The sequence below is a fragment of the Poecile atricapillus genome, chromosome 14 (assembly GCF_030490865.1).
Source record: "Poecile atricapillus isolate bPoeAtr1 chromosome 14, bPoeAtr1.hap1, whole genome shotgun sequence".
Taxonomy (NCBI): domain Eukaryota; kingdom Metazoa; phylum Chordata; class Aves; order Passeriformes; family Paridae; genus Poecile; species Poecile atricapillus.
Genome location: NC_081262.1, coordinates 2,580,707 through 2,604,074, shown reverse-complemented (window position 1 = coordinate 2,604,074; position 23,368 = coordinate 2,580,707). Strand labels below are relative to the sequence as shown.

Genomic DNA, 23,368 nt, shown 5'->3' with positions numbered 1-23,368 from the left:
ACAGCTCTGAATCTCTCCAGTGACATCCTAGAACTGTTTCAGTAAAGCAAGAAGCTCTTCCCATGGATTGGAGTGGATGTTACCTCCTGTTTTCATTGTGTGAAATTCATCTTGCCATAGCTTGCAGTACTCATTGGGAATTTTGGTGTCTTTCAGCCTACACATGAAGGTTACTTTTCTTGCTTGGACATCTGGACACTCTTCTTGGACTATCTGACCAGCAAAATCAAAAGTCGCCTGGCAGACAAAGAAGCAGTGCTCAACAGGTGAGGGCTGGGGGGCTGCCAGGGTGGGACAGCCTGGAATCATGGAAAGGGTTTAAGAGGGACCTTAAAACTCATTCTTACTGTGGGCAGGGACACTTTCCACTGTCCCTGGTTGTTCCAAGCCCCATCCAGCCTGGCCTTGGGCATTTCCAGGCGTCCAGGGGCAGCCACAGCTTCTCTGGGCACCCTGTGCCAGGGCCTCAGCACCCTCACAGGGAAGAATTTTTTCCTACAGCAACAAAGAGACAGCAAATCCTGTGTGAGTCTTTTCTTTTTCTAAAATCATGAAGTATAAAAAACATAAACCTCAGTGCTTCACACTCATTCACAAGAATTCAGGCTGAGCAGGTTTGGGTAGACAAACTGTCACTTACATATGTTGTGTGTGAACCTTGCAGGCAGAGGAAGGAAGCTTTGTAGTCTAAAATAGAACTGGAGCACATTTTAGCACAAATCAGAAGAGGAAACTACAACACAAGTTGCTTACTTAGTGTTCACACAGCTCATACAACTAATTAATGAAGTAGGAAACAAATTTTATTTAATTAGGATTTTAAATTTCCTCTTTAAATAGAGGATGTGTTTCTGAGAAATACAGATGAGCCTGGCAGTTAAAAGTTGCACTTGCTTACTGCTGTGTGTATTGATTACAACAGTGGTTGGCAGCTTTTCCTTGGCAGATGCTGACCCTGAAAGGGCTGGGTTTTGTTTGAGAAGGGTCTCTTTGCTGCCACGTTAAAAATCTGGTGAATATCCTGGTGAGTTGTTCAGGTTTGTGAGGTTTAACAGCACCATGGTTTGTGCCATGTTTAGTTCTGCTAAGTGCAGAAGGAAGATTCTTCCCCTTAAGCACCCTGAATAGCAGCAGTTGGTTTTTAAAAGCCAGCCTGGCATCATAATCACAAGGAAAATTGGAACTACTATTGGAGCAGACAGCTCCTCCTTTCAGCATGGGAGCTGTGGGGTTTGAATTTCTCAAGGAGTAAATTTTGGGGTTGGAACTTCATGATTTGCTTCTGTACCTACCTGCTTGTGATGGAGAAAATTGTAGCAAAAAGCTGTCTCTAGGTCTGTCAGAATAAAAAAATCATAAATAAAGCTTGTGAGTGGTTGGGGCTGTGCTGTTTGTCCTCTGTGACAGCTCTGACATCTCCATGTCCCCACACACCCTGAGCCGTGGGAACTCTGAGCTGGGCAGGCTGGCAGTGGTTACACCACAAGGGCACAGAGGAAATTTCCTGTTCTGTGGTTCAGAAACTTTGTATTTTGTACAAAGTGCCACTTTTACCACTGGAGAAGTTGCCAAACACAGGGTTACACCACCTTGCAGCTGCCTGGCTGCTGGCACAGCTGACTGGCACATCTGACACTTGCCTTGCGTCATGCTCTGCGTCTGTTACTCTTCTTTAATGCCTGGTTTTCCCACCTGATTTTCCCTAAAAAAAACCAGGATTTTTTTAATGAGACCCCAGCTTTTTTGAGGAGATTTTTCAAGGAGAAATCAGACTAACCCTGCTTGAAATCCTGGAAGTTTCCTGTTGTGGCACCAGGGGTGATTGTGTGCTCTGCTGAGTTTGCAGCTTGGCACTGTTTGTGTTGGCTCTCTGGTGTTGCAGCTCCCTGGCTCCCAGAGGTGCAGGGATATTTTAGTGATGTGCCTTCAGTGTTACAGTGTGAGCCTTTGTTTCAGGGGAGAAGGGCCTGAATTTCAGTGTGGGGAAGGAGACAGCAGCACAGACAGGCTCAAGGTCCCACCTGAGGCAGCAACAACTGCCCTGGTTCCTCTGTTCCTCATTCAGTGGCCAGAGCAGAGCAGCAGAGGCTGCTCTGGACAGCTCAGGCTCCAGGAGGCTCTTGGTGCCTCCTGCTTGTGGACACCTGGTGTTGTTCCTGGCAAGCTGCTCCTGCTTTTCCTGTTTTGAACTCTGGGGCTGCTTCTGTTGCTGACAGTCCTCCCTTTCCCTTCCAGAGGCAGAGGGATGTTGGGTATTGCCAAGGCTGTTTCCTTACAGGTGACCTGAAATGAGCTGATACCTTGAATCCCAGGAGCTGCTTGGTGTAACTCTTTTGTTTTGGGTTTCCTTTGCTGGAAGGGTTTTATCCAACTCTTTGTGTGTCTCCCTGGTGGCTGCAGGTACGAAGATGCTTTGGTTCTGTTGCTGACAGAGGTGTTGAACCGGATCCAGTTCAGGTATAACCAGGCACAGCTGGAGGAGCTGGATGACGAGACGCTGGATGATGATGTAAGGAGCAGAGCTGGACAGGAAAGGGCCACACATGAACCTTTGCACTGCTGATACCTGGAGTGGCTTTTCCAGAGCTTGCACTAGGGAGTTTGAGCTAAACACCTGCTTCTCCCCTCCCTTCTGTGTGAGCTTTGAGCTCAAAAACAGCTTCAGATGCTCTTCACAAGAAGTCACACTGAAGATGTAACCTTTGGGTGTCATTTGGTTCTTATTGGGGGGAAAAAAAATTTATATCCTTATGTTCTGCTTGTCAGAGGTATTAGATGCCCATTTCTGGACACCTTTGGAATTTAGAGTGTTTAATTAGTTTGGAATTAATTTGATGGTCACTTGGGAATTTAAATGCTAAAATATCTCAGAAGCAAAAGCTTGAAGCTGTGTATTGTTGGTGCTTATGTTTAAGCTTATTTCTCCTAAGTTGGTATTGATAAAAATCATCTTGAAGCTGATAAATATCAAAGTGGAGTAGGTGGAGCCAGAGCCCTGGAAGGGCAGGTCAGCTGTCACAAGAGGGTAGGTGAAGGAGCAGAGGGAATCTCATCACAAATAGGATCAGACAGATTTTTAAATTCTGGAATGCTGGGGGCTGGTCACATCACAGCTTCTGAGCTTGATAGCAGCACCATTTCATAAGCAAAGTAAATTATTTTCTTGATTCATTTGACACTGGTGTCACCTGGATAATTAGCTGTCATACCCCTGTAAAGACCATGGTGGTGCTTGGATGCCTTTCCATGATGATGATAATGTCACAAATAAGGGTATGAGCAGTCCTGGTGTCCTTATGCTTCCAAAACAGGATGGCAAATGATGATCCTTGCAAGACTTTAAGCTTTTGGTATAAAACTTGAAAAGGGTTTTAGTTCATTATTTTAGGACAAAATTAAGTCAGGACATGGTGCTATTGATTCTGTTGCTTATGTTGCTTTGTGTGTTTCTTGGTTTTTTTATTACTCATTTACTTCCTTATATTAATTAATATAATTATATTATATTCTTATTTACTTTCTCATATTAATGGCAAGTTTGGGCTATGATGGTAACAGGCAGCTTCTTTCTCAGTCACTTGAGCATGGAAAGAGTCTTTTGTTAAAACAATTGTTTAATTCACCTATCAAGTTATTGCCACTCTCTCCCCTCCCTCCTCCTGCACTGTCCCCCCAGTTTTATCAATTCTGTATGAAAACAGAATGAATTCTAGATGAAAATAAGTTTGAGTGGAGTGTGCAAGTTACATTTCTCTCAAATGCTGCTTTGGATTGGTTTGGGGGGGTTTCTCCCTCCTGTCCCTCCCTTCTCAGTGTCCTGAAAGCTCATTGTTCCCCTGGGAAGGGCTGTGCTCACCCCAGTGTCCCTTTTGTTTGCAGCAGCAGACGGAGTGGCAGCGGTACTTGCGCCAGAGCTTGGAAGTGGTGGCCAAAGTCATGGAGCTGCTGCCAACTCACGCCTTCTCCACACTCGTAAGTCCTTCCCCAGGCCCAAAGTGCCATGTGGAATGAGCACCAGCTGCCTCAGTGCCCAAAAAAACCAGGGAAATTTGGGGTTGGATGCAAAACATGGCAAGGGGTGATTAGAAATTGAAGATAAAAAATTGTTTCTTCAATGCTTTGTTGCATTTATTGGTGTTTTTTGAAGAGAGTGCTTCGGTGTCGTAAGTCCAGCTTGGTGGACACTCTTTAGAAGTTCCCACCTCTCAAAGCATAAACATTTGGCAGCAACCCCTCTGTGCTGTTTGTCTTGGCCTTTATCTCAGAGGCAGGGCTGTGAATTGGGCAGATAAGTGTCATTAACAGGGCTTTAAAGAGAGTGGAGCCTTTATTTTAATTAAAGGTTAGATTAAGATGCTGGAGGGAGGCCTTGTACTATTGGGAAGCAGATCTGATCTGGGTAAGTGCTTCTCTTCAGCTGCTGTGTCACTGCCTTTGGTGGTGTAAAAGTTGTCTGGGTTTGTAGCATCATAACAATTCTGAGAAGGAGATCTTGAGGCTGGAAATGTGGCCCAGAATTCAGAGCAGTCCAGGTGGGTTTTTACAGGGTGAGGAGAAAAGGAAATAACAGCAGTGGGATCTCAGCAAGTGCCTTAATCCCGCTGGGACCACTGCACACCTCAACCTCTGAAGTGTATTCCCAGGGAGCAGAGAACACCGTGCTGCTGCAGAGGCAGAAGGTGCCTGGCCTGAAGTGCCTTTGCTGTTTTTGTTGAGGCAGGGAAGCAGCAGAAGCCTGTCACTAGAAGGAGGGAACAAAAGCAGGGGCTGCTGTGCAGCTTCAGCGTGAGTCAGCGCGAGGCAGCGAGGAGCGGAGCGGGTGTTTGAGGGAGCAGATGGATCCCATGGAGCAGAGCATGTGGCTTCCTTGGAGTAACACATTCACATGAGGAAGGCTCTGTGGTTCTGTAAACTCCCCTCAGGCAGTTATGCAAAGATACTCCACTGTTAATTAGGCACAGCATGCTGGAAGCCGGGTAGGGAGTGTTGTTTTCCTCAGCCCTGTGTTGTTCCTTGTTCGTTCTTGTGGACTGGGGGATGTGGGAGGCTCTCAAGGAGTTCCCAGTGCTTTTCCCAGTGGCTGCAGGGCTGGTGAGTGCAGTGGTTAGTTCAGGAGTTTCAGCAGTGGTAAATAATTAAAGCAGTGGAGAGCAGCTGCCATTACTCCATCCCATGCTGGGCAAGGAAAGGCTGCAGCTCCTTCTGCTGATGGGCAAGAAAACTTCCATAAAACCAACCACCAATTTCAACCATTTTCCCCAACAGAAATTAAATAGAGCTGTGCCAGGCTGAAAGGGTTGAAAATATTCTTCAGATGAAGTATGAGCAGGACCTGGCATGTTTGTTGTCACTGCTGAGTGATGGAGCTGGGCTGACACTGCTCCCACACTGGGGTGAATGAGGACTGTGGTGTTTTTTTCCTTTGGCTGTTTTCCCCATGGAATTTCAGCTGCTGCAGTGTGCTGGCAGAGTGCTGCACTGCTTCCCTTCTGTGCCCTGGTAGAGGCACTGAACTCAACTTTGTGGTTGCATGATATTTTGGGAGATTTTTCAGTGCCACCTTTTGAGAAGGTGATACTTGCAGGTGAGGTGGGTGAGCACAGAGCTCCTGCACTCAGGACTCTGCCACTCCTCTGCTCCTTGGCCTGGGTTGTGCCTCCAGCTGTGTATTCCTGGTGCTGCCAGTGCTGTGCCCTCACTTCCACTGTCAGAACATTATCTTGTCAGGCTGATTGCTGGGGTTAGAGGCAAAGGAGAGCTGCCTTCAAGGGACTCATCTTTGTTTTCCTGACAGCTGTCAGGACCTGGAAGTTGTGGGATGCAGGATCAGCCCAGAGCTCATCCTGCCCTTCCTCCAAATGTCTGTCTGAAGGCACTGGGGAGAAATGAGAGAACTCTGCTCTGGCAGAGCAATCAGTAGTTGGGTGTTACTGTCTGCCAAGCCCCAGGATCACAATCAACTCTTCTCTCTTCAGTTTCCTGTTCTGCAGGATAACCTGGAAGTGTATCTGGGGCTCCAGCAGTTCGTGGTCACTTCAGGAACAGGTAATAACCACCCTCTGACACTGTGCTCCCCACTCTTTCATCATTGCAAAACCACTAGATCTTCTTTGGTGTTGTTTTTTCTATATTCAGATGATCCAAACCTGTGTGGTGTCTCATGGCTCAGTAGCTAAACTCCAGCAGCAGACAGAAATCCCATAATATGATTTATTCTTATTGGCTTGGTTCTTCTCTTATTCTGGAATTTGAAATGAAGATACCAGAGGTGTTAAGAGCAGGTGTGCAGCACCAAATACTACAGCTCCTTCCTGAGAAACAGGGGGAACAGCAGAAGTGAGATCTGCCTGAGGGGAGGCTGTAGCTTAAGGTAGTATTGAAATTCCCTGGTGGGACCAGGAAAGGAATCTGTCACATCTCCAATACTGCTGAACATGGCAGAATGATGCCAGTTCTAGAAAAAATATTCCCAGTTTTAGGACCATTTCAGCCCTAGGATAAGCAGTGTGTAGGGGTTTAGAGCTGTGGCACCAGCCTGTGTTGGAGCTGTCCTGGGGGCTGGAGCAGCAGCAGCAGCCCAGGTGCAGCTCTGGATTGAGCCCTGGGTGATGGCACAGAATCCCAGAATGGCTGGGGTTGGGAGGGACCAGAGTGAGCCTCTGATCCAATTCCCTGCTCATCCCAGAGCACGTGGCACAGGATGGTGTGTTTGTATTGATGGCACAAAATGGAGAGGTTGTTGCTGAAAGCTTGAGCTGAGATTAAATAAAGTCAGTGGAAAGAAAATCTGATCTTCTTCAAGAGGTGGTGTGGCAGAACATAATTTGCTTTCTTAGTAGAAGCTGTGGAATGTTTGGGCCCAGGTGTCCACACCTGAGCAGCAGGAGGATTGTGTGGGGCTGGAAAATCTCGTTAGCAGAGTGTTTCTTGTACCTGAGAAATATGGAAGTGCACAACACGCCTCACATCAGAACTGAAGGCACAAATTCTCTGTCCCAAATCTGCTGCTGGACCACTGGAACTATAGTCAGCAGAGGGAGTGTGGAAAAGCACCTTGTCCTCGTGGAAAAGCACCTTCTCCATGTGTGGAAAAGCACCTTCTCCATGTGTGGAAAAGCACCTTCTCCTCGTGGAAAAGCACCTTCTCCTCGTGGAAAAGCACCTTCTCCTCGTGGAAAAGCACCACCTTCTCCACGTGGAAAAGCACCTTCTCCAGAGCTGGGAATACTCCTGATGGCAGCAGGAAACAGAAAGACTCCTGTTTGTGTAGGAATTAACACCATACAGAAGAAAATGAAAGTGTAAAAGGCTGAAACAGTCGTTGACATCTTTATCAGCTTTGAAGTGTTGTCAGAAGAGCTGAGCTTCCTTCCCAAGCTCCAGTGCTGCAGTGCCTTGGCCAGTGCTGCCCTCTGACCTGTGACCCAGTGCTGAGCTCATTTCAGAAGAACACTTGCCATGCAATTAGAATAAACTTTGCATTTCCTGTCACTTTGTCATCAGGTTTCCCATCCCCAGAGCTGCAGGGATTAATCAGAATTGTGGGTTTTTTCCCTTGCACCAGCAGGAATTTCCAGCCCTGGGGGGGCAGCTATCAGAAAAAAGCTGATTTGTGGCTGTGTTGCTGATGGGCTGTGCTGTCCCTGCAGGTCACAGGTTGAACATCACAGCAGAGAATGACTGCAGGAGGCTGCACTGCTCTCTGAGGGACCTGAGCTCGCTGCTGCAGGCCGTGGGGCGCCTGGCCGAGTACTTCACCGGGGACGTGTTCGCCGCCAGGTTCAACGACGCCCTCACCGTGGTGGAGAGGTGGGTACAGCTGATGCCTTCAGTTGTAGCTCTCAGATCTTCCAGATTCTGCACTGCATTACTGTGTAACTCTGAACTTCATATCACGTGTTAGCAAATTCTCCTCAGTGTAGTCAGACACAACAATCCTTTTCCAGCCCAAGAACCAAAGACACAGTTGCAGCTTCAGGCCCAAAAAGTGTAAACAGCAAATTGAGGAGAGCAGTCTGGGAGGATGGGACTGCAGAACCTGGAGCTGGAATTGGACAATTATCCCAATATGGAAATGAACCAAAATTTATAAAAGTGTGAAAACTCATGACCAGGTGTCCACCTTGGGTGTAGCCTTGGCCAGGCTCTTGTACTGCCCAAGGTGATCCTTTGAAGGTGTTTTTAATAAATACCCACTTTATTCCTTTAACACTGTCCAGCCTCTGTCCCAGGCAGCCTCTCAAGGCATCACAGCCACTGTCACCCTGCAGGCACAGTGACAAACAAGGCTTCTTTCTGCCTCCTCTTGCTGTGAGGAGCTTGAGGAAAGGAATTTGATGGCCAGAATGTGGATTGTGTGTGCTGGGCTGAGCCCCCAGGGTGGGCAGCAGGGCTGGGGGTTCTGCTCCCTGCCCCTCTGCTCAGGTGAGACCCCACCTGCAGAGCTGCCTCCAGCCCTGGGGCCCAGCACAGGAAGGATGTGGAGCTGCTGGAGAGAGTCCAGAGGAGGCCACAAGGTTTGGAGCCCCTCTGCTCTGGAGCCAGGCTGGGAGAATGGGGATTGTTTCAGCCTAGAAAAGAAACAGCTCAGGAGTGACCTGATTACCCCTTCCAGTAAGTGAAGGAGCCATCAGGAAAGATGGAGAGAGACCATTTACAAGGGCCTGGAGTGCCAGGATAGGGAAAATAACTTCCCATTGCCAGAGGGCAGGGAAAGATGGGATATTGGGAAGGAATTGTTCCCTGGGAGGGTGGGCAGGCCCTGGCACAGGGTGCCCAGAGAAGCTGTGGCTGCCCCTGGATCCCTGGAAGTGTCCAAGCCCAGGCTGGATGGGGCTTGGAGCAAGCTGGGATAGTGGAAGGTGTCCCTGCCATGGTAGGAGTTGGAGTGAGATAAATTCAGTCACTTGAAAACATTGAGGGAGGGACTTGTGTTCCAGCATCTGCATTTGTGAGGCAATGAAATAACACAGAGTTTGATTAGAGTTGTATCTTTCAAAACTAAATCACCAAAACCTCCTCTGATGGTTGGACTTTGTGATCTTCAGGGTATTTTCCAACCTTGATGATTCCATTATTCTTCTCTTAAATGAAAAGACCTGTGAAAGTGGAAGGGGCAGACATTTTATTATTCTTCTCTAAGATACTAAATTAGCACATAGTTACAAATGGCAGAATTTCGGGCATTTACACAGGTTTTGTGTTTTCATTTCTGTGCAGGAACATCTGACATATTCCATTTTATCCCAAACACTGCAGTAGCCTCTGAATTATTTTAAGCTAAATAGTCAAAATCTCATTTGTGTATTAGCTAAATATTGACACACACCAGAGAAGAGCTGCCCTAGATCAGGTACTGGAGCAGATTTGTACAATCCCTTTGCACTGTCATGTGTGTTTGCACCTGCAGGTTGGTGAAAGTGACGTTGTATGGATCCCAAATCAAACTGTACAACATCGAAACAGCCGTTCCCTCCGTGCTGAAACCTGACCTCATCGATGTGTGAGTGTGGGGAAGGGTTGGATCTGCTGCTCACACCCCTCCTTGGCAGACACTCTGGGAAACAGCCTCTCCTGCTGCTGGCAGCTCCCCAGGAAAGCACCTTTTCCAGCTGATCAAAGTCAAGGCTGCTGCCAGCATTTTAGACCTGTCTTTCCTCTAATGGAAGTACCCAGGTCACTTAAAGGAAAACATGTTTGTACTGAGAAGAAAAAATGCCCCTTAAATCAGCTCTGAGAGCAAATTGGGATTGTGCCCTGTGCTGGTGACTGTAAAAGCAGGATAATTAATGAGGAAATAAGTGTTACAGCAGTGATATTTTAAAGAAATGGATCCACTGTGTACTGTGCAGTTTATTTGTAAATCCAGTTGATGGATTTTTTGCTGCCAAAATCAGGTCTGTGGCTCAGGTAAAAGAGGTTTTTCCCAGTTGAGGGTTTCAAATCCTCATCTTCCAAGACAAACCTGAGCCTTGCAGCTGTGCAAGCCATTTCTGGGACAAACAACTGCCTGACATTCAGTGTGAAATCTTGGTGCTGCTGGTCACAGATCACCTCTGTGACAGACTTTTAGGGACCTTCCCTTGCTGAGGCTGTGCAGCACAAACCTGTTCCCTGCCAGCTGGAGTTCTGTGAGCAGAATTTAAGGTTTGAACGTTTGTTCTGGTTTGTAATTGCACCTTCAGCAGCTCCTCAAAGTCCCCCACTAGATTTCACCATATCTCTGTATAACTAATGGGATTTCTCCTATTAATCTCAAGTTAATGGCACTGAAATTTGTGCACTAAAATGTTGTTTTAATGGTTTTTCTGGTTCACAGCAACTGGGGAGGTGTTTTCCATGATCTGTCAGCAAGGGTTCACCCTTTTCCCTGTCCCTGAAGAAACCTGTGATCCATTTTCTAATGCTTTCCTGAGACAGCAGCACTGTCACACATTTGGGGGATACCTTTGAAACTTCCTGACTCAATCTTCACGAGATAAAAGTGTGATTATGTGTGGTTACAGTCAGGTACCAGTTGGTGCTAACTTGGCTTTATCACTTCTCACCTTTGCCTTGGTGGGTCCAGAACCAAAACCAAAAAAGCAGTGAGGATTTTTTTTTACAAACCACTCTGCCAGATTTGCCTGAAACACCATTCTTTGTGTCCCCTGGTGTCCCCAGGCATGCCCAGTCCCTGGCAGCCCTGCAGGCCTACGCTCACTGGCTGGCCCAGTTCTACAGCGAGGTGCACCGGCAGAACCCCGAGCAGTTCATCTCCCTGGTGTCCACGGCGCTGGAGGCCATCACCCCCCTCATCAGCTCCAAGGTACTGCCTCCCTGGGGGCTGGGGGCTGCTCTCTGCTCCCCTGGGAGCTGGGGAAGTGTCCTAGCAGCACTGGGGGTCAGGGTAATACAAGCTTAAGCAACTTAAAGGCTTTTAAACTCTGTTTAATGATTTTATGGCTTGAAAGCAGGGAAGTCTCTCTGTCTCTCTTGTGGTATTCAGGGAACTCAGCTATGCTGTTGTTGACAAATAAATCATAGAATCATTTAGGAAATGCTCTCTAAGATCAAGTCCAACCTCCAGCACTGCCAAGGCCACCACTGACTCCTGTCCCCAAATGCCACACGGCTCTTAAATCCCTCCAGGGGTGGGGACTCCACCTCTGCTGTGAGCACCCTATGCCTGACCACCCTTTCCATGAAGAACTCTTCCCAAAATCCAATCTAAACCTCCCCTGGTGCAGCTTGAGGCCATTTCCTCTCATCCTGTCCCTTTTCTCTGGGAGCAGAGCCTGACCCCCCTGGCTGCACCTCCCAGGTCCTGGCAGCTGAGTGAGCTGCCCCTGGCTGTGTGTGCTGCTGGGACTGACCCCTCTCTCTCTCTCCCAGGTTCAGGAGAAGCTGCTGCTGTCTGCGTGTCACCTGCTGGTGTCCCTGGCCACCACGGTGCGCCCGGTGTTCCTGATCAGCATCCCAGCCGTGCAGAAAGTGTTCAACAGGATCACTGACACCTCTGCCCAGCGCCTCCCCGACAAGGTCAGTTGGTCAGAGCTGCCTGACGTGGAAATGACGTGTCCTTGGGAAGATGTGCCTCAGGTGGGGAGGGGTAACCTCAAAAATCACATGGAACAGCAGCAATCTCTGTATTGTGGATATCCAGGAATTACAGTGATACTGTTTGTAATTAATGATCTGTTTCAAGGAACAGCACAAGGAAAAAAACACCTCTTAGATCTGATTCTTTTCTCATTTGTTGACACCATCCCCAGTTCTGCATCATCTTTATATCTGAAACACCACTCTTGTGTACCCCTGACAGTACAGGCACATTGATTCTGACCTACACAAAGAGTTTTTTGTGAAACTTAAGTATTTATATTGCAGAAGCAATGTAAATAATATATTCCATTTATAGTACTGAAAAGCCACAGTGCTGGGATATGTTGTGTTGTGTGCTGGCAAGGAAGCACAAAGTGTTGCACAAGTGCAGAAGCTCGTCATGTAAACCAGAGGAGTAGTGAAAGTAAAATCAGCTTTGTTTTTATAAACACCAGAGATTTACTGGAGCAGGGAAGAGCTGACAGAGCTGGGAGCTGCTTCCAGGCCTTAAACCCTGGAGCTTTGCTTGTCCCTCTCCTTGCAGAGCTGGAGGTTTTCACTTGGGCTCGTGTTATGCTGTTGAACAGTGAGCACCCCTGGTGTCTGGGACAGCCATAAAATGGCACTTCACTCCAGGCTTGTGCTCTAGCAAAAATTAACTTGGAAAAAAAGTTAAAACATTGTCTCTTTGCTTGTTATTGCCCAGAGAAGTTGTCCAAATCCACCCCTAGAAGTGTCCAAGGCCAGCCTGGGATGGTGGAAGGTGTCCCTGCCTATGGCAGGGGGTTGGAATTATGTGATCTTTAATGTCCCTTCAACCCAAACCATTCCATGATTCAATGGTTCTGCTGTCAGTCCAGCCCTGCTGCTGTCTGAGCTCTTGTAGGTGGCTTTCTGCTCCCACATCTCATTGTGGGTAGCAGGAGCTCGGGGTTTATGTCCCTGTGTGGGTGTTTTGGGAGCTGCAATCCCTCCTCAGTGTCCAGGCAGCTCTGCAGAGCTCATCCAGAGCCTCCCACACATCAGAAATGCACAAAGCAGGGGTGGAACACGATGAGCTTTAACCTCCCTTCCCACCCAACCCATTCCATGACTCTTCCCACCCAAACCATTGTGTGGCTGTGATTCCTGTCCCTCCCAGGCCCAGGTGTTGGTGTGTAGGGCTCTGTCCAACGTGCTGCTGCTGCCCTGGCCCAACCTGCCCGAGAGCGAGCAGCAGTGGGCTGTGCGCTCCACCAACCACGCCAGCCTCGTGTCCGCCCTCACCAGGGACTACCGCCAGCTCAAGGCCACGGCCAGCCTGCCCCAGAGGAAGGTGCAGATGGAGGACAGTAAGTACCAGTGTCCTGCTCACTCCTCCTGCACTGGGGAGTGTCATTAAGCTGATTTGCCAGGAATTATTTTGGCTGAGAAAACGTTTCGCATTTGGGGAGAGCAGGGAAGGAGCAGGTTGTGTTTTCTTTCTGTTCTTAGAGGCTTTTCTGCTGTGTACAGGGCACTCTCATCCCAGGTCACCTGTAAACTTCCACCTAAGGAGGGTGGGGTCAGGGTTGGGATAAAAGTTTAAACAGTAAGGATTGCATGGGGAATACTGAACAGAATGTTGTAGTGTTAGAAATGCTGGCTGGAAGCAGCATTAACAAAGATCATGGTTGTAAAAAGTGAAGGGGAAAAATAAGAATTCCTTCCAGACTTGGGAAGTACTAGAGAGGGTTTGTTAATATGGGAGGAATGCAAGGAAACTCCATGCAGGGGTGCAGGGAAACTGCTGTCTATGCTTTGGGTCTGGTTTTGGGTGTTTTTTGGGTTTTTTCATTGAGGAATCATTCAGAAATTGGCAGTGTCACACATCAGTTCTTTTAATTACTCTGTGTGTGAGCTTAATTTCTCTTCCTCTTACCTGTGAGCAGTTTTAGCACATGCAAGAAGCATCACTTCTCTTGTTTTGCAGCCAAAGTGATCATCCACCAGACACTGAGCGTTCTGGAAGATATTGTAGAAAGTGTCTCTGGAGAATCCACCAAGTCCCGGCAGATCTGTTATCAGTCGCTGCAAGAATCCGTGCAGGTCTCACTAGCCCTCTTCCCAGCTTTCATTCATCAGTCAGGTATAACCTCAGGCCAGGGGTCATGCTGTGAGTAGCTTTCTGAGCTCCTGGTAACACCCAGAGCAGCAGCACAGAGTCGTGGTGTGGGTGTGGAGTGTGTGGCTTTGCTGTGCCTGGGTGTGCTGGGAGAGCTGGGCTGAGCCACAGCAGGGAAGGGGCATCCCTGCCAGCCAGGATCCAGGCAGGATTGTCACAGTTTCAAAGAGGAGCTGGTCCTGAGCACAAAAAAAAATATAAAAAAAAGCTTTTAAATACCCTTTCTGGCTCTACTTGCCATTTACATTCTCTGCAGAAGCTTGAAGAGGAAGAGTTGTCATCAGATTGCTGAAATCATGTGGGATTTGAGGATTTTTTTCCTCTGAGATGGGACCAGGGCTGTCACTTGGCAGCCTTCTGGCCAGCAGCTTGCATTTTGTGTCACATCAGGGTGCTTCCTCCTGTTCCACTTGGAGCTGGGTGGGATTTTCTCAGTGATGGGGTAGAGGGGAGACAAAAGCAGAGAAATGCAGAGGATCCAAAGCAGCAGCAAAGGTGCTGTGACTCCAGGGAGCTGCTGTGTTCATAACAGGCTGGCAGCCTCATCAATTGCGATTTATTGGCAGTCAAAAGCTGTGTGATGAGGGAGGAGTTGAGCAGCTCCAGCTTTGTTATCCTGTCTTTTTTGGGATGGATGAAGGATCAGCTGGGTGCTGATCAGAGCAGCTCACTGCATCACCACATGCTCACTTCTGAAGGCAGAAGGGTCTTCTCAGCTCCTGCCAGAAAAACAAGCTGGATTCTGTTTCCTCCACCCCAAGCTGTGTGGATGTTTTGGATTTGCTGGTGTTTCCTGTTAACCCTGTATGAGCAGTGAGAACTGAGATGGGCCTGGAGCTGCCCCTGAGCTCTCTCTGAGCACACTGAGGCCTTGCTGTGGTTGTTCTGAGGGGTTGGGTGCTGCCTGTGCTTGTCATCCCTGGCAGGATTTGGAAGGGGATGAACAATGTTGAAGCCCTGTAGGAGCCAGCTCATGGTTTCAGTTTCTCAGACAACCCTGTTGGTAAATTCCCAGGAGTAAATGGGGTTCCCTGAACAGGAGGAGCAAACTTCAGACTTTTTCAGACACATAAAAGACTTATTGATGCATTTGGATGTTTCCTTGACATGTTCTTTTTGCTTTTCTCTTCTCTTAGATGTGACAGATGAGATGCTGAGCTTCTTCCTCACCCTGTTCCAAGGCCTGAGGGTGCAGATGGGAGTGCCTTTCACTGAGCAGATCATACAGACCTTCCTGAACATGTTCACCAGGTACTGCCCAACACTGGTCACTTCTTCCTTACCCCTCAGGATGGTTGATCTGAGGGGCTGCTCAGCTCCCTGTCCCTAAAGAGGGCTGTTCCCAGCCTTTGTGGCCAGACTTTTGTCACATCCCAGGGCTGAACCTGAGGAAAACAAGTCTGGAGAGACATGGTGCATGCTCATCAGTCATACCTGCCATTGTGCAAATCCAGCTCTCCCACAGCCTCTCTGGCTGTGTGGGGTGTTGAACTGGACTCTCACATTCCCTGTTAGCTCCTGCCCAAGGTCTGAGAGTGTCCCCTCACTCATCTTTTGTTGATGAGAGGAGTGTGTCAGCCCTCAGTCACAACCTCCCTCCCTTTTGTGGCTTCATGTGCTTGCCCACTATTAATTGAGAATTTTAGAGGCATCACCTGTTTTCCAGAAATGCAGATGAGCCTTTGGATGTCTGGGAATGTTGCTAATGCCTGTTTGTGTCCCAGGGAGCAGCTGGCAGAGAGCATCCTGCACGAGGGCAGCACGGGCTGCCGGGTGGTGGAGAAGTTCCTGAAGATCCTGCAGGTGGTGGTGCAGGAGCCAGGCCAGGTGTTCAAACCCTTCCTGCCCAGTGTGATCTCGCTGTGCATGGAGCAGGTGTATCCCATCATTGCAGAGGTAGGGAAGCTCTCCCAGGGCAGGGAAGGGGATGGGAATTCATTGCTGGAGGAGGGGGTGGCAGCAGTGAAGCTTTGATTTCCAAGAGCTGAAAGTATGGAGGGAAAACACCCCGTGGGGGAGTAGTTAGTGGGATTGGAAGGAGGGTGGGTGGAGGATTCTGTCAGGGATTTCAAGAGAAGCTAAAATTAGGGAGGTGATCAAAGCAGGAGGTACAACTCAGAGTCAGCCATGTGTTTTCAGCAGGATCCTACAGCTGCTGGGTCTGGTGCTCCTGCAGGAGAAGAGCTTGGCTGCAGAGCCCTGGGTGGGTGGGACCCAGGGTGGGATCCCAGCAGAGGAGCCTGCTCTGAGCTCTGTGCCCCTCTCCTGCCAGCGCTCATCCCCTGATGTGAAGGCAGAGCTGTTTGAGCTGCTCTTCCGGGTCCTGCACCACAACTGGAGGTACTTCTTCAAATCCAGTGTGCTGGCCAGTGTCCAGAGGGGAGTGGCAGAGGAGCAGATGGAGAATGAAGCCCAGTTCAGTGCCATCATGCAGGTAACTCAGCCATTCCCACCACTCCCCAGAAGCTGTCCTGCAGGGGAGCTCATTAAACACAGAATCACAGAATCATCAAGGCTGGAAAAGCCCTCTGAGACTGAGTCCAGTCATTGCCCCAGCACTGCCAAGGCCACCACTAACCCATGTCCCCAAGTGCCACATCCACACAGCTTCTGAATCCCTTCAGGAACAGTGACCCCACCACTGCCCTGGGCAGCTGTGCCAGGGCCTGCCCACCCTCCCAGGGAACAATTCCTTCCCAATATCCCATCCATCCCTGCCCTCTGGCAGTGGAAGCCATTCCCTGTGTCCTGTCCCTCCATCCCTTGTCCCAGGTCCTTCTGCAGCTCTCCTGGAGCCCCTTTAGGCCCTGGAAGGCAGGCACAGCACCTTCTCAGGTTGGAACATTGGCATTTTTAAGAATAACAGACTGTTCCGTGTGTTACTTCAGTCAGAGCTGGCCAGTTGAGTTCCCTTGCAATTCCTGGATCACCTTAGACTGCAGGTGGGAGGACTTTGGGAGAGTTTCCCCATCTTGGAGTGCCTGGAGGAACTGGGTCCTCTGTGGTGCACATGTGGAGAGGGAGCTCTTGCACTGACATAAACTGGCTCTTGTTTCTCTGTGGCCTTCCCTTCTCCTGCCACCTTCTGGTGTGAATGAAACCCAGGCTGGTTCCTGTGCTGGGCTGTGCAAGCATCTCTTTCACCTGTAGCTGTGTAACACTTCCAAAGTCTCTTGAATGCCTCATTCTGGAAGATATTTATGTAATAATCTCATTTTTGGGTGACAATACTGCACTGCTTGTTTTACTCCTCAGCTCTTGTTGCTCTGATACAAAACTCTGATGTTCTCTAAGTGTCCCCACAGGCAGTGCTTTGTGTGGGGGATATTAATAGTTTGTGTGCTGATTTCCACCTGAGATCTAAGGCCAGAACTGGCTCAGTCTTGATGAAATCTGGGTCATTTTTGTCCATTTGACAATAAATGGATCATGTGGGAGAATAAACCCTTCTGTTCACAAGGCCTTGAAGAGGAGCTGTTAAAATCCTGCTGTCTCTGTACAGAGCTGACCTCATCCACCTTCACCCCCTGTCCCGTGTTTTGGAGGTGTTCAGGGTAGAAAAGATGTTTGATCACACTCTGTGCAGCCCTGCCAGACCAGCTCAGGGTCCAGCAGGTTTTGTTCTGGGCTCTTCACTGCCCTGGCTCCCAGGGCTCATCTCCAAATCCTAAATCAGGGCAATGACGTCTGCTTGGGCTCCTGCCTGAGACTGCTCTGTTCCCCGTGCTGTGGTGCCTTAGGTGACATCCCTGAGGAGCAGCCCTGCCCTTCCTGAGCAGCCTGCCTGCCCAGGGAGCTGGGCTCAGCATCCCTGGCCCTCTCCAGTGCCAGCTTGGCCTGCCTGTTCCCAGTGGGCCCAGCTTAGCAGCTGCTCTGCAGGGATGTGCCCCTGTTCCCACCAAAATGTCATTCCCACGGATCTGGTGGCAGCACAGGTGATTGGAACTGTCTCTTGTTGGCTTGCTGCACTGAGGCTCCCAGGGGTTTGTGAAAATGCTGTTGTTTTACCTGGCAGGTCTCCATCCTCTTCCTCCCACTGTGCTTTGTTCCCAGGCATTTGGCCAGTCTTTCCTGCAGCCTGACATTCACCTGTTCAAACAGAACCTCTTCTACCTGGAGACACTCAACACGAAGCAGAAGCTGTACCACAAGGTGGGTCCTACCTGAGCCTGTGCTCTCTGGGCCTGGGGAGAGGTGGGAGCTGTCCTGGGACTGGTTTTAAACTACTGGGAAGTCCAGGTCAGGATTTGGGGGTTTTGTGCAACAGCCTTTGGGTTGTTGCCTTGTTCCAGGAGGTTGGAATGGAGTTCCCACCCCCCTGATTCTGGGAACTGGGAATGGGAGGGATCCCAGCTCCAGTCAGACAAAGCCTGGATGTGTTCCCTCCTCTGACAGTGAGGGAGAGCAGAGAACACACAGTGACAGTGAGGTTTGTCTGGGGAAGCAGGAATTGGGATCATCAGTGGGACAGTGAGTGCCTCCAGCATTCCCACCTGGGCAGCTGCAGGTATCCAGTATTCCCAGGTCACTGCCATGTGGGAGTCTCCATCTCTCTTTGGACCCATCCTCCAGGCCCTGTAACCTCCCCTTAGCTGCTACCATGAAGGATTAAATCTGGAATCCAGGGAATCTGGTCAGCCTGGGAAAGCAGAGCTTTCACTTTCTCATCTCTGGTCACACCTGAAGGGCAGCCCTTTGTGTTCACAGGTGCCTGGGGCTGACTCCAGGCATCTGACCACATTCCCTGGCTGCCAGGAGCACTGTGCAGGGAACACCTGGCTGGAATTGGAGGGGGACTTGATGCTGGTGGCATCAAAACTTAAAACTTGGGTCAGAGCATGGAATGGTTTGGGCTGAATGGGATTGCAAAGCTGACTTAATTTTAGCCCCCTCCCATGGGCAGGAACACCTTCCACTGTCCCAGGCTGCTCCAAGCCCTGTCCAGCCTGGCCTTGGACACTTCCAGGGATCCAGGGGCAGCCACAGCTTTTCTGGGCACCCTGAGGGCCTCACCTCCCTCCCAGGGAACAATTCCATCCCAATATCCCATCTATCCCTGCCCTCTGGCAGTGTAAAGCTTGTCCTGTCCCTCCATCCCTGTCCCAAGTCCCTGTGCAGCTCTCCTGGAGCCCCTTTAGGCCCTGGAAGGGGCTCTGAGGTGTCCCTGAAACCCCAAACCATGTAAGTCTGGCCAAATCTAATGTTAACTTTCAAGCTGATACTAATTGAGCTTATTTTAGCCATTTTTGGTCTGACTTGGCTGAAAAAAATCATCTCAGCACTCACCAGAGTTTGCAGATTCCGCTGAGGCCGGGGCTGCTCTGTCCTTGCTGGATTTGTCCTCCCATGGGAGAAGTGAAGTCCCCTAACCCAGTGCCCTTCTCCCTGTGCAGAAGATCTTCAGGACCACGATGCTGTTCCAGTTTGTGAACGTGCTGCTGCAGGTGCTGGTGCACAAATCCCACGACCTGCTGCAGGAGGAGATCGGCATCGCCACCTACAACATGGCCTCGGTGGACTTCGACGGCTTCTACTCCGCCTTCCTGCCCGAGTTCCTGGCCAGCTGTGACGGCGTGGACTCCAACCAGAAGAACGTGCTGGGGAGGAATTTCAAAATGGACAGGGTAAGGAGGGGACCTGCAGCATTGTGGTGTTCCCAGTTTGCAGCTGGGAATGTCTCCAGGCCTTTTGTTCCCAACACTTCCGTGCCCAGCAATTCCCAGCCAAGGATTTCTCACTGCAGGTAGCAGAGCTGCCAGCTCATCCCTCAGGCTGCAGGGTGCTGTGGGAGTCAGGGAATGTGTCCTGGAGGAAGTTTTTATTGGAGTAGATATGTTCCCAAATGGGATGCTCTGGTCCTTGCCTAAATCTCGCTCCAGCTGTTGGCCAGATGTTTGAGGGTTACAGTAAGGACAGAGTACCTGCAAAGGCTCCCAATTCCTGCAAACCCCTCGTGTGTGGGGAGGAAACAGGTGGAATGGCACTGCAGAGCAGCAGGTTCTGCTTCCATTCACTGAGGGTTGTCCATTGAGTGCTCCCTGTCCTGAGGGAGGGGATGGGAATTGGAGACCAAGGGTGATGATAGGAATGGAACCCTGGGGGAATTGCTTGGCTCTAGAAGGCAACTGCTCTGCAGGAATATCAGCCCTTGTTAGGGAGTGTGTGACACCCAGGAGCCTTGGCAGGAGGGCAGCAAGGAATTAGTGCTGCATCCAGCCATGGAGCCAGGCTGGGAGTGCTCACCTGGGGAAGAGAAGGCTCCAGGGACACCTCAGAGCCCCTTCCAGGGCCTAAAGGGGCTCCAGGAGAGCTGCAGAGGGACTTGGGACAAGGGATGGAGGGACAGGACACAGGGAATGGCTTCCACTGCCAGAGGACAGGGATGGATGGGATATTGGGAAGGAATTGTTCCCTGGGAGGGTGGGCAGGCCCTGGCACAGGGTACCCAGAGAAGCTGTGGCTGCCCCTGGATCCCTGCAAGTTTCCAAGGCCAGGTTGGACAGGGCTTGGAGCAGCCTGGGATAGTGGAAGGTCCATGGCAGGAGGTTGGAACTGGATGAGGTTTAGGCTCCTCCCAACACAGACATTCCATGATTCCATGATTCCATGAGCATTCCTCTCGGGCCTCGCTGCACAATGAGAAGCCGAGATGGGAGCAGAGCCTGGATCCCTGCAGTCAGCTCTGAAACCATCTCAGCCCCAGAAACTGGATTTGCCTGTGCTGAGGCCGGGTCAGGATGGATGTGTTGATGTGTGAACACCCTCGGGGTGTGTGCCCCTCTCTGTTGGCCGTTCCCAGCAGTTGTTGTTGTGTCCCTTGCAGGACCTGCCCTCGTTCACACAGAACGTGCACAGGCTGGTGAATGACCTGCGCTATTACAGACTGTGCAACGACAGCCTGCCCCCGGGCACTGTGAAGTTATAGTGACCGCCCTGGACTCCTCCCTTCCGCAGGGAACAGCTCCGTGTTTCGGTTTGCCAGCTCCCCCTCTCCTCCCGGGCCGCCTTCCTGCCCTGGATTCACCGCTCTCCACCGCTTCCCTTGAGCTCTCCCTGCCCGAGGCCGGAGCCAGCAGGATGTGTCTTAATGCCCATCCCCGGGGCATCCCGACTCTTGGGAAATCCCTCTCCCGGGGCTTTCCCTCGGCTCCTGTAGCACTTTGTTGCATCTGGAGGTGTCTGGAGAGATCATGTCCGTATCAAACACGAGGCAGAAGCGCCAAAGACCACTTGAGACATTCGTACCTTCGTGTCATTCCACCTTCCTGCCCCGCCCAGCTCTCGGAGGAGGCTCCTGACACTGGGACTGGTTTGGCACTTCTGTCACTCCCTTTGTTTTTAAATTGCCTTGAAAAGCTCCCCGATGTTGGCGGGGATTTAGAGACTTTTTTGGGTTTTTTTTTAAACGTTTTCTCATCATTCCATTGTGATACTAAAACAACATGCTTAATGGGAATAAAGTGCTTACTTTGTTGTTTTAAATAACTTGGGGCTGGGTTAGTTTCCCTCTTAAGTCATTCTATAAATGAACACGTGGTAATCCACAGCTTTTCCCAGGATCAGGAATGAGGAGCAGCCAGCAAGGATCCCAACAAGTCCAGCAGCTCCTGGAAGGTGCAGATCAGTGATGGCTTCTTCTGCTGCTGCTGCTGTCTCCTCATTGTGTTTTCTGTCACATGCTGTGGTGATCCATTCATTCCCTCCAGCACTCTTGTCTGAATCGATCATGAAGTGCCTGCAGGAAGGAATTCCCCATTCCCAGGGAGCCTGGAGCTCAAATTCACCCTCTGAGCAGTGCCCCAGTAGTGGCACCTGTCTGGTAAAATCCCAGACACCACTCAGGCAGAACCAGATTGTGTGGGGTTTGTGGATATCTGATTGTGCAGCTGGGAAGGATTTCTTTTCCCTGAGGTCTCTGGTAAGGAAGCAGTGTTAAATCAGTCTTCATTTTTATATTTAATAGATTAAATTTGAGAGGAACTTCTTGCAAGGGCGTGGAGTGACAGGACAAGGGGAAATGGCCTTAGGCTGAATGAGGGCAGGGATAGATGGGATATTGGGAAGGAATTGTTCCCTGGGAGGGTGGGCAGGCCCTGGCACAGGGTGCCCAGAGAAGCTGTGGCTGCCCCTGGATCCCTGGAAGTGTCCAAGGCCAGGCTGGATGGGGCTTGGAGCAGCCTGGGATGGTGGAAGGTGTCCCTGCCATGGCAGGGGTGGGATGGGATTGGGCTTTAAGGTCCCTTCCAACCCAAACCATTTCACCATTCTGTGGAATCAATCTTAATTCCCTTTGGTTAAGTGGGCAGCTGCAGTGGCAGGAACAGCACCAGGCACTGGGAAGGGAGCTCTCCTGGAGATGTTCTGCTAGGAATGTTTGGAGATGTGGGTGTGATGTGGCTGCAGCTGGGAGGTGTCAGGGGTGAGCTGGAGCGTGGCAGCACTCCCTGGTTCCTCTGTTTCAGTTTTGTGGACAAGCCCCTTCCCTGTGCACGTTTGCCATTGGGAGGTGATGGATGCTGTTTGGAAAATCCGTGCAATCCCTGCCTCCAGGCTCTGAACTGGCACCAGTTGGATGTTTGGGCTCCCTGTCCTGGAGCAGAGTCCAAATGCCCAGGAGGTGCCTCAGCTGCTCCAGCCTGTGCAGGTGAGGGCTGAGCTGCCTGCAGAGGGGTGAGGGAAGAGGGGAAGGTGGGTGATGGTGAGTGCCAGCTCCCTGCCAGCCACACCTGCAATAACGCTCAGGGTGCCACAGTCTCCACATGAATCTTGGAGTCCTTGTTGATCCTGCTGGAACATCCAGTGCAGAGTCCAGGCGGCATCTGGGGTGGTTTGTGGTCTACTGGGTCTTAAAAAGAATTCTGTGAGCTTTTGCTTCCTTGACTCCTATAGAATGTTTATTCCAGAGTGCAGAAGGATCTTTAAATGGGCGCTGCTCTGCGTGTCCAAGGAGCAATCACAGAGCAGGGCTGGTGTGGTTGGTGACAGTGCCCTGCTCCTGAGCTGCTCCTGAGCTGTTCCTGGGCGCTCTCAGCAGCTCTGCCCTGCCCTGAGCTGCACTGGGGACACTGGAAGCAGCCACCTCCTCCAGCAGTTCCTCTGCCACAGGCTGTGGCTCCCTTTGGAGCTGGGCTGAAGGGATTTCATCCCAGTGCAGATCTCCAGGCTCATGCTGCTTCTCTTTCCTGGCTTGACAGAGGGCTGAGAGTACAAGATTTTCCCTTGGTCAATGCCAGCAGCTGCCAGGTGCCCCAAACCCAGGCTCCAATCTGCCACCCCTTGTCCTAAAACCTCTTTCTCCTTTGCTACCCTTCTGTCCCATTCCCTCTGACCTGGCAGACCCTGGAGAGGGGCCTTTCCCCATTCCCAGCCCCTTGCTTGAGGGCAGGAAGTCTCTTTTTCACAACCTGTTGAGTCCATTTGCCCTTGGGAAGCCACTGGGGTGTTTTTTGCCGTGGTGCTGAGCACAGCAGGTCCCCAGAGCCCCCAGGCTCTGGCAGGGGTTCTGTCCCCCCGCTCCCTGTGCCTTGGGCAGGGAGAATGGGATAGAGCCCAGCCCTCAGCTTGGTTCTGTGTGTGCCTTCAGGATTCTCCTCAGTCCTTCAGATCAGCACAGATTTGGGAAATGGGCTCAAAGCAGCCAGG

The 23,368-nt window shown here is 50.5% G+C and overlaps 1 protein-coding gene across 2 annotated transcripts in view; it reads left to right on the top strand.

Annotated features, from left to right (window-relative positions):
- The window catches only part of XPO6 (exportin 6), a 54,777-nt gene extending 33,566 nt beyond the window's left edge, over positions 1–21,211 (top strand). The window contains exons 9-24 of one of the 2 annotated variants that reach the window (XM_058849624.1): positions 157–266; positions 2,401–2,509; positions 3,883–3,972; positions 5,976–6,045; positions 7,650–7,809; positions 9,410–9,502; positions 10,663–10,807; positions 11,374–11,520; positions 12,725–12,914; positions 13,535–13,690; positions 14,863–14,977; positions 15,451–15,622; positions 15,999–16,160; positions 17,780–17,878; positions 19,120–19,350; positions 20,550–21,211. In XM_058849624.1, the coding sequence (XP_058705607.1) occupies positions 157–266; positions 2,401–2,509; positions 3,883–3,972; positions 5,976–6,045; positions 7,650–7,809; positions 9,410–9,502; positions 10,663–10,807; positions 11,374–11,520; positions 12,725–12,914; positions 13,535–13,690; positions 14,863–14,977; positions 15,451–15,622; positions 15,999–16,160; positions 17,780–17,878; positions 19,120–19,350; positions 20,550–20,651 (2,151 nt within the window). In that variant the 3' untranslated portion in view covers positions 20,652–21,211. Of the gene's footprint in view, positions 1–156; positions 267–2,400; positions 2,510–3,879; positions 3,973–5,975; positions 6,046–7,649; positions 7,810–9,409; positions 9,503–10,662; positions 10,808–11,373; positions 11,521–12,724; positions 12,915–13,534; positions 13,691–14,862; positions 14,978–15,450; positions 15,623–15,998; positions 16,161–17,779; positions 17,879–19,119; positions 19,351–20,549 lie in introns of both variants that reach the window. The other variant, XM_058849623.1, reaches the window with a different exon arrangement.
- The last annotated feature ends 2,157 nt before the right edge of the window (positions 21,212–23,368 follow it).